The 10,764-nt window shown below is 39.6% G+C and overlaps 1 protein-coding gene across 8 annotated transcripts in view; it reads right to left on the bottom strand.

Annotated features, from left to right (window-relative positions):
• Window positions 1–10,538, bottom strand: part of cxcr5 (chemokine (C-X-C motif) receptor 5) — a 63,484-nt gene extending 52,946 nt beyond the window's left edge. Inside the window, exons 1-2 of one of the 8 annotated variants that reach the window (XM_025897826.1) lie at window positions 10,402–10,538; window positions 272–444 (exon numbers count right to left, since the gene is read on the bottom strand). In XM_025897826.1, the coding sequence (XP_025753611.1) occupies window positions 272–304 (33 nt within the window). In that variant the 5' untranslated portion in view covers window positions 305–444; window positions 10,402–10,538. Of the gene's footprint in view, window positions 1–271; window positions 445–2,481; window positions 2,676–3,135; window positions 3,311–3,486; window positions 3,503–9,481; window positions 9,630–10,401 lie in introns of those variants that run through there. The other 7 variants (XM_003450207.5, XM_005455090.4, XM_019367733.2 and 4 more) reach the window with 7 other exon arrangements.
• Window positions 10,539–10,764: the final 226 nt, after the last annotated feature.

Here is a 10,764-nt window from a genome sequence, read left to right as displayed (position 1 = left end):
GTCTTATATGAGACTGTCAGCTTCATAACGATTAACTAGGAGTTACAGAATATGTGACCGGATAGTAAATAACAATAGAGCTTACGTATTCCTTTATGGTTGTGTATAAAAAAAACCAATAAAACAAACAAACAAAAAGTTCTCAATTTAAATATTTAGACAGAATTTCCCATTATACGCGCTACTACAACAAAACTCTGCTGAGTGCTGTCATACAGAATATTTGCACTAACTTTCCATTCATGTCACCATTTCTTATTTTAAGTCTTACCTCAAATGCTATAACAGTCATTGTTGAAGCCATGGAGATAAATCTTGGCCCCTTGAATGCATGTGTCACACTGCCGTACTGAAATATGCTTGCACTTCCTGACAGTGCTGGCTGGCTCTATTCGCTATGCTAATGTCTTTTTTTTCTTCTTTTTTTTGGGTTCATGGGCGTCTCTGGAAGGCAAGACACAAAAACAAATCCAAGCTTTAGACCGTGTTATCTATATTAATCACACAAGAGCAGTAATGCAATTCCAAGTAACTGCGCTCCTATATTCTAGCTTTTGACCAGCATGTTGCAACTGCACTCAACTGAACAGAATTATTTCAGCACACTTACAGTTAAGCCCATAATTATTCATACCCCTGGCAAATTTTGACTTAAAGTTACTTTTATTCAACTAGCAAGTTATTTTTTGACTGGAAATGACACGGGCGTCTCACAAAAGATAATAAGATGATGTACAAGACGCATCATTGTGGAAAAAAATATTTCTCAGCTTTTATTTACATTTGAGCAAAAAGTATCATGTCCAGAATTATTCATACCCTTCACAAACTGTCACAGTCTCTGGGAAAATCCAAAGTTCCATACCATTCCAAATAGTCAAAGCTGTTCTAAAGCATCCTGATTACCCTGATTAATTGGAAATAGCTGTTTTAATCAACTCAACAGGTGAAAAACAGCAGCTCTCTGCAGGTGGTCTGTGGACAGTCATGGCTAAGACAAAGGAACTCAGTGAGGACCTGCAGCTGTGCATTGTGGCTGCTCACAAGTGAGGAATGGGCTACAAGGCCATATCCAAATGTTTTCAAGTTCCAGTGGCTACAGTGCAAAGTATTATTAAAAAATACAAGATGTTCCGCACTGTGGAAAATCTCAGAGGACGTTGTCGGAAGCCAAAAGTGACACCTGTGCTGGCCAGGAGAATAGTGAGAGAGGTGAAAAAGAATCCAAGGATCACCACCAAGGCCATTCTGGTGAATCTGGGCTCTGCTGGTGGCAATGTCTCAAGGCAGACAGTCCAACGGACACTGTTGGGTTCCACGGATGCAGACCAAGGAAAAAGCCACTTCTCCAGGCACTTCTAAGGCATGCAAAAGCTCATTTGGCCTTTGCAAATGCTCATCTGGACAAAGAAGAAGATTTCTGGTCTTCAGTGTTATGGTCAGATGAAACAAAAATTGAATTATTTGGTCACAATGATGTTGCCTTCATTTCGCATAAAAATGGAGAAGCCTTCAACCCAAAGAACACCATCCCCACTGTCAAACATGGTGGTGGGAACCTAATGCTTTGGGGGTGTTTTTTAGCCAATGGACCAGGGAACCTAATCACAGTAAACAGCACCATGAAAAAAGAGCAATACATGAAGATTCTCAACAACAACATCAGGCAGTCTGCAGAAAAACTTGGCCTTGGGAACCAGTGGACAGTTTAGCACGACAATGACCCAAAACATACAGCAAACGTGGTGAAGAAATGGTTAGCAGACAACAACATTAACGTTTTGCAGTGGCCTAGCCAGAGTCCCGACTTGAAACCAATTGAGAATCTGTGGAGGGAGCTAAAGATCAGGGTGATGGCAAGAAGACCCTCCAACCTGAAAGATTTGGAGCTCATTGCTAAAGATGAATGGGCAAAAATGCCTGTGGAGACATGCAACAAGCTGGTCTGCAATTATAGGAAGCGTTTGATTGCTGTAATAGCCAATAAAGGCTTTTTTCTATTGATTATTGAGAAGGGTATGAATAATTCTGGACATGATACTTTTTGCTAAAATATAAATAAAACCTGAGAAATATTTTTTTCCACAATGATGCCTCTTGTACATCGTCTTATTATCTTTGGGGAGACACCTGTGTCATTTCTGCTCAAAAAAGAACTTGCTTGTTGAACAAAAGTAACTTTAAGTCAAAATTTGGCAGGGGTATGAATAATTATGGGCTTAACTGTATATACATCCTTTCTCTAAATTTTTTAATGAGTTTGGAAACATCATCCAGCTCGGTCATTTGTACCAGATTTATGTTTTTATTGACAAAATTACTGACAACACAATATAAAGCGCCTTAAATTGCGATTTGGTGCCATATAAATAAAATTGAATTGAATTTTTATGCAAATGTCATGGTCCAGTTTACGGTTAATATTAACAAGCAGGATGGTGACTGCAAAGATTGAAAGACCTTGCCATAAAAGCTACTTACAGCTTCAGCATCACCTTAACCACCATTTTCTAAATTTAGCTCTAAAAGTAGCCACAATCTCACATTTGAGACAGGGCTTTGGAAACAAGGCTCACAAACAGAAGCATACGAGGCAGACTGCACGCTCAGTTCAAAGCAGCAGCCCCTGAATGAATGTTCTTCAGCCTTTTAAAGACACAGGTGTGCCCAATCAGTTGCTGATTGGTGTGCCATCCCTCAGCTGGTCTGATAGAAGGAAGGCTGGCTCACTTCTTCCAAAGCCAGGGGGCATAACAAGCAGGATGGTGACTGCACAGGTTGAAAGACCTTGCCATAAAAGCTACTTACAGCTTCAGCATCACCTTAACCACCATTTTCTAAATTTAGCTCTAAAAGTAGCCACAATCTCACATTTGAGACAGGGCTTTGGAAACAAGGCTCACAAACAGAAGCATACGAGGCAGACTGCACGCTCAGTTCAAAGCAGCAGCCCCTGAATGAATGTTCTTCAGCCTTTTAAAGACACAGGTGTGCCCAATCAGTTGCTGATTGGTCTGGCATCCCTCAGCTGGTCTGATAGAAGGAAGGCTGGCTCACTTCTTCCAAAGCCAGGGGGCATAACAAGCAGGATGGTGACTGCACAGGTTGAAAGACCTTGCCATAAAAGCTACTTACACCTTCAGCATCACCTTAACCACAAATGTCAACAGGAAATGTGATTGTGGCTACTTTAAAACAAACAAACAAACAAAACAATCTCACACTTGAGACAGGGCTTTAGAAACAAGGCTCACAGACAGAAGCATACGAGGCAGACTGCACGCTCAGTTCAAAGCAGCAGCCCCTGAATGAATGTTCTTCAGCCTTTTAAAGACACAGGTGTGCCCAATCAGTTGCTGATTGGTCTGCCATCCCTCAGCTGGTCTGATAGACGGAAGGCTGGCTCACTTCTTCCAAAGCCAGGGGTCATAACAAGCAGGATGGTGACTGTACAGGTTGAAAGACCTTGCCATAAAAGCTACTTACAGCTTCAGCATCACCTTAACCACAAATATCAACAGGAAATGTGATTGCTTTTTTTTTTTTGTCTACTTTAAATTAAAAAAACAAATCTGTGGGTTAATCAAATAAGGCTATCTGAGTAAGGTTATTTAATGATGTAAACATAAAATACTATAAAAGAAAACTAACAGTAAAAACTAACTATAAATAACAGTAAAACATATATTTGATAGAGACATGCATTGTTCTTTGAAAGATCAAAGAACAATCAGTCGTCTTTTGGTTTAGACCCTACACATGATTATTTTTTAAATTTATCATCTGTTTTGATAGAAAAAGAAGTGGGGGTGGGGGCCATGGACATGGTTTCTGTGGTAAATGTGAATGTGGAAGTACAGTGCATACATGCCTAACAGCTGACAGGATGCCTCTCCACACAAGTGATCAAAGTCAGGGTGATTAAAATGACTTATTTGTGATTTCCGTTCATGTCTGCTTTGCTACAGATGCAGAATTTCTCCAAAACAGGAAAGTACATTCTTGCTGCAAAAACAAGAACAAGAGCGACGAGACTCTGCATGAGAAAAACAACTAGTGTGGGCTGTAGCCAGCAGCAACACTGCAAATCTGTGCCTTTTACAGTTTGTGCTCTGAACCAGCCTTGCATTTGAGCCCTCTATACACAACAAAACATCCCCTTTAGCTCTCCACCAAACTAAGGAGCCATTCAGTTTTTCTGGGGTTTCCCCCTAACATACGTTTTATATTTTTTCTGATCCATATAAATAGTTTGTGTTTTTGTCCAGTTCAGTTATGATATACTGAACTGATTAAAGTATATTATAAATGAACTAGACCAAATAAATTATTGGTTATTATAACCATTTATTATAAACGTTTAAATATGAAATAACTAATAAAAAGCATAGTGTCCGCAGTGAAGTCTGTCCAAAAGTTACAGGTCTGAGTCACGAAATCCACCGATAACAGTACGTTTCTGTATAAACAGGAGAAAGAGTGAGACAGTCAGCTAAGCTTCAGCTCAGAATTTATTAACAGATACTGAAATACTTTCTGCTCTCAGATATTGTATCCTTACATAAAGATAATCACTTTTGACAATAAAATACAGAATTTCATAACTCTCAACTACCTGATACATTCATAATACACAAGGCCACAAGTGTAAAGAAATCTGTTCACTGCAAAAAAAAAAAAACACAAAAAACCCCCAACCCACCATATACACAAAGTATTAAGCCATCTCTCATTTCTTTATATTTTACTAGGACTGCAGTGATTTATTGAAATGTGCAAATATAGATAGAAACACAGTATATAAGGTGATTCTAACAAAAAAAAGTCATTGTTTGGTATGACCACCTTTGTGTGTTTAATTACAAGCAAACATGTAATTAATTTCTTTACAAGCTCACTGTAGCCCTAATCAGAGCCTCCCCTTTATTTCAGAGATGGGAGTAAATACTCATTTATACTATATACACTATAAAGACAAAAGAGGCGTAACAATATTATTGAAAATTTGAACCAAAACCCCTCTGATTTTCAGTCCAGTTCTTGTGTAATTTGGCATACCTCAGCCTTTTCTCCATGTCTCCTTTCCTTAAAATGGTCACTTGACAGCCGCCCCTATACTGAGACCATTTTTTATAATGCTTCAGTGAACAGTAGATGGATCAGCAGGAGGGACAGATGCATGTCTCAAGTTCTATGATGGGACTTTACTGAATCTTTTTTCAGATACTGTTCATTCACCTTAGCTTTTTTTTTTTTGGCCTGCCACTTCTTTTGTCCTCCACTTTCATCAATTTTTTAGAAAATACTGCACACCATGCCAAGATTTCATCTAATAGCTCTTTGGCAATCACATTATTGGGGCAAAAATTATGTGCAGAAATGTGTTATGTTTGGCATTTTTTATAGATTCAGCCAATGACTGTAGAAAACATTTTATACAGTCACTGTATTCAACTAAAGAAACAAATGGCAATAAATTTTAATGAGTTTATTCATTTTTGGGGGTTTTTTTAAGGGCTGCTAATAATGAAATGCCAGAAGATACATTTCAAACTGGTTCTTTTTAAAAATTTTCTGTGATGTGTAGACACAACCCTGGCTCATCCCTTGAGTTATCTGTGGCTTGAATGATTCATAGATCAGTGTTAAGTGAACAAATGAAATTCCTCTGAAAATAGCCAGATACAAAGATTGGACTGAAAATGATTGACAAAGCCGCGAGTGTCCAATGGAGGGAAGGAAAAAAAAAAAAAACTTGAGAAAGCTTGGAGAACTGTTGCTCAAGACTGACATAAAAATTCCAAGTCTGGCTTCTTGAAAGACACAGCGCTGTACAACACTAAACAAGGACATTTCTGGAGAAATTATGGTGTTGAAGTTCCTTTTGTCAGACTTAATCTGTGGCTGACTGCTAAAAAGTTGGAGGTAATAGTTTGGATATGGATATGAAGTGAATGATCTTGGAAAATAAGTTTGGTTTCAACACTGAGTTTATTTTTCAAAAGAATCCTGTCGATGAGAAGTGGATTTCTTCTCTGCTTTAATGATGATCCAGGAAAATATGCAGATTGACTCAATTTGTCTGAAAGAACGCAGAACTTGGAGCTGATTATTCTGATTATTTAGGAGGCAGGTACCTACCAATCCAAAGCAGACAGAATCACCACTGAAATTTCAATTGATGAAGACCCTGGGGTGGAGAGTGGGTGAGACCAACCTATGCACACTATGCAACAACTTCACTAAATGCCCATAGAGATAAAACCTGAGATATACGCCTTTGTTCAACAGAAAAATAAGTCGAACCTAATGGAAATATGTCCAAAGCACAGCTGCTTAGACCACCCAACAGCTAGTTGGAGAGATGGCCCCCCAAATCACAAACTGGGAAGTTCACCTGTGAGATCACTTTGTGAAAGGACCTGAAGTCCAAAAACAAACACTCAGTGCAAAGGGATTTGGGAAGGTGGTCAAACGTTGAGAAATTTGCCATACATGGAGAGAAATGGCAAAAAGAAACGACTGAGAAAATTAACAAGAAAGCAAAACTGAAGCAAAAAGTCCAAATATAACAGCTGATAATGCTCAAGACACAAGCATGCACTACTGTGGACATGGAAATGGAAAGGATGTGAAGGCAGCAATAGCACAGGCTGTTTTCTGTATGTGGCTGAAAATGCCTAACATGTTGCTGTATGAAGCACAAAAATCAGCAAGAGAAAGTTAAGTTGGGTTAAGGATTGTCTTGAAAAACAGGAAACTAGGGGTATCTGACTTATGGTGGGTGATGAGAAGGGGAAGGAGGGGGATGTGAAAATAAGACATGCACGTGCAATGAATGCAAGGCTGGTAACAGTCTCTCACATTGCTGCTAAAACGGAAAAAGCTGAGGGGCATATTACTGCCAAAGACCGAATTCATCTGGTGTTTACAAACCCTCGCCACAATGACTTCTCTGGGTTGCAGGACAACATGTTGACTTTTTAGTAAACCTGTAAACAGACTAAGTGGTAGATCCATAAAATCTGCAGGACCAGGAGACTTTCCAATGACTGAACAACGCAAAAGAGATTTACAAAGACAATGAGTATGAATCTTTCAAACATGCATTTCTGCTGTCACCATGCTGTCCTGTCAACTTGTAGGGCTGTGATTTGATGTGTAAACTTGTTGACCGTCATTGTGTCAGGGAAAAATAGCTTGATTATGACCCGAGTGAGTAAAATGTGGCTATTGTTAAATACAACTTGAATTTGCTTTCACATTGGAGTGGAAACTCCAACAGACTGCTGTGTTTGCATTTCATGATAAACAGGCGATGTTTCCACAACAGCATACACACAGACACTACAAGTGAAATCACATGTGTCTGAGAGAGCTGATGAACAGATTGAGAAAAAATAAACTGTACAGAGAGAGGCAGAAAACTGAAAAGATATGAATATAAAAGTATGTATCAGATAAAAAAAACAAAAAAAAAACAAATGTGCAGTCAGAGTAATTTTCACTGATAAATGCCAAGGTTTTTACAGTATCCATGACACCAGTACACATCCTTCTTTTTCAAAAGCTGAACAAGATATTCAAGATGATGCTCAACAGTGCAGTGGAAAATAAAATAAAATAAAAATCTCTCTATTTAATCTCTCCTGAAGGGCTGACACTGTGACAATATGTTGTTGGTTTAATGATCTGTTTTCCTTCTAAGCAGGCCTGCGAGACCGACTGTTGAAATTCCTCACTGAGAACGGTCACAAGGTGACGTGCTTCAGAGAAAGTCACCTATGCGGAGGCACGTCCCTCTCTCCCAAAAAACCACAAGCAAATGTGGCGGCGCAAAGGAGGAAGAGCCCATTAAGGTAACTGGATGGAGGTGACAACGCCACCTGGGGAGGAAAGTTACACCCCAGGAGAGATTACAATAGCCAGTGCAAATGTAACAGTTACAAAAGGCACACAGGCGTGTTATTAACAAGCAGAGGTGAGGCAGGTCAACTTCATAAAACAAAGTTTGAGACAATAACTGCAAATACAGAGCTGCAGAAAAGAAACTTCTAAGGTAGCAGGGCTGGCAATACAGAACTGTCAATCAAGACACTTCATTAACAAACATTAATTAAAAGAACAAGGTTCACTGCAACGATGCGGCCCTAGTTAAAATAGCACATGAGTAAAATAATTAAACAAAGTGGTGGAGACCAGCCACTTGGGGAGGCAACCTACAGGGAGGAGTGCCCAAGGGTGCCACCAATTACTCACCCGTGGACTCTCTGCAATCCTCACTGCCACTTAAATGATGCATTATACCTCTTTTCCAGTGTGTACACTCACATGCATCAGAGGGAATTCCACCACACATGCCTAGCCCCCACAACAAGTGGCCGTGCCTTGAAGCGAGATCGATCAACTGCAGATCAGACAACAAACGACGGAGGCTCCAGAAAAGTGCAATCAAACGATGAGTTTATTGACAACGGAGAACAACCATCAGCATATGGCTTGTTTGCTCTGATAAAAATACACTGGGTTCTGGTTTTATAGCATAGAGGATCACACCTCCACATACACGTCAATACAGGTCAAAAATACATCATGTCCAGTCATTGTTTACAGACAAGGGTACATCTTGTACATCTCTAATAACTATAAACAGACATATAACTTCTCTTTTTGATAACACCTTCCTTTTAAAGGTAATGACTTCAAGCTTCAGGGCCTCTAAGGGCTAATAATTGACCCTCGTCCTCAATCTCTAAGTAGACTGAACTGCAGCAGGTCTCAAATAAGAAGCAGAAGACACTTGGGCCTTCGCTCAGGCCTGCTACTAGATTTATGTGTATTGTAAGCATGCATGCAATTAACCTTCTATGTTCTCATCTTCCCTCAACATGTATCACCTGGACACTCTCACCAGTGAAGCTTAAAACCCTCTTGGATGGAACATCAACTCTAAACAAGCACAGATATGCAATGTGTATAAAATGATCATAACTACACCTGTAAATAGAAAGGTCAATGTGATGACAAACATATTCAATGCAATATGAACCCTGTAAGAAATATTACTGATAAAATAATACTGTAGAACATGTTATTAATGCATTTATCATAAGGAAGATTATATGATAGCAATAAAAGAATCTCTGAATCCCAACAGCCTCCACTAAAGCAAAATAAAAAAAACCCTATAAATTAAGAGAAAGCACAAATTTCAGTAAACGAGATACAAAAGAAACAGGAACCAACACACACAAAACCAAAAAAAGACAACTCCTTTTAATAGGATATAACAAACAGTTAACACTAAAACACCATAAAACAAAGAACCAGTCAATGCCAGTCAGTAAACTACAGCAAAGCAACAACAAGGCTGCAACAACACAGCAGCAGTGCGTAGGCCTGTAACACAAGAAAGAACACAGTCATCCAGGCTCCACCCTACTATTCTATAAGCCAAATTACCCATGAGGATCCAACTTACCACCCTTTAACGGTTACACAGATTAAGCAGTTGCCAGGGGAAATGAATCCGATCTGCAATACTTAAAAACAGCCTGTGATCTTTGCCACCTTCAAGAGGAACGAGTGCAAGTTGCCAGGGATCAGGAGTAGATCACATCTGCTCCTGATTAACCAGTATCTGATTACCAGCTAAGGGAGGGCTGAATGTTCATGCTGCGTTCACAGAGATCATGCATGAACCAAACATCTACCAAATCTAATCCGCTACACAAAAAAACAAAACAAAACAATGCTTTTTCTTGGTATGAAGTCATATTGCTGCCAGTGGATACCCAATTATGCCGTGCGAGAGGCTCTACTGTCAGCAGTGATAAAAGGGAGGGGATTGAATGCACATAACAGACACAATGGACTAATGATGCAGACAAAGCTTTCACTGACTTAATACTGCAGACCTCCATTACTTTACAATTATGAAATCCCGACAAACTGTTCACCCAGGAAGCAGACAAAAAGGGTGGATACATGACCTCTGTTTTGCTAAAGAAGCATAGAAAAAGACAAAGACCAATAGCATTTTTCTCATTCTCACTGGAATTATTAGCAGCAGATCTTCCTCTTTCTATTAGAACAGCTCAAAAAGGTAGTACTGACTTGACATGACCATGCGGGTTGCTCATGCTTTTAGTACTAAACTGTGTCACTGAGAAAAAAATACACATTTATCAGCTGCTTGTTGGTCAAGATAAGTAAAAAAAAAAAGACCTTTAACAAGAAGGTAACCAACAGCAATGTACACACTATATTACTGGAAATCCCAAATGTCAGGGTTAAAAGTTGCCCTTTATTGAACTCAGCTTCACTTCTCACCACAGATGCAGATGCCGAACCACACGATTACAGAGAAGTTGTTTCTAAAATCTATTCAGCAGAACTAACCTGACATGGAGTGGTCACAGAACATGACATCTTAGCATCAGGCACAGGACCGTCTCACTCTTCAGCTCAAGCTGCTGAGCTTGTGGGATTAACATGAGCGTGTGAAATCGCTAAGGGTCAAAGACTCACCATTTCTATCGATTAAAGCCATGCATTTGGGGTGGTGCATGATTTCAGCACTTTATGGAAACAGTGACAGTTTATAACAGTCTCTGGGGAGTGGATTGCACATACTGAGCTTGTAGCTGCATTGCTGGATGCCCTATTGTTCCCCAAGATTATAGCTGTTTGTACATGTGAAACTCACACTTACTCAAAAGACTCCCCATCCCCAGGCAGCTCTACGGCAGATGTGGCAGCGAC

The sequence above is a fragment of the Oreochromis niloticus genome, linkage group LG14 (genome assembly GCF_001858045.2).
Source record: "Oreochromis niloticus isolate F11D_XX linkage group LG14, O_niloticus_UMD_NMBU, whole genome shotgun sequence".
Lineage (NCBI taxonomy): Eukaryota > Metazoa > Chordata > Actinopteri > Cichliformes > Cichlidae > Oreochromis > Oreochromis niloticus.
The sequence above is the reverse complement of the archived record's forward strand: the minus strand, read 5'-3'. Positions and strand labels throughout refer to the sequence as shown.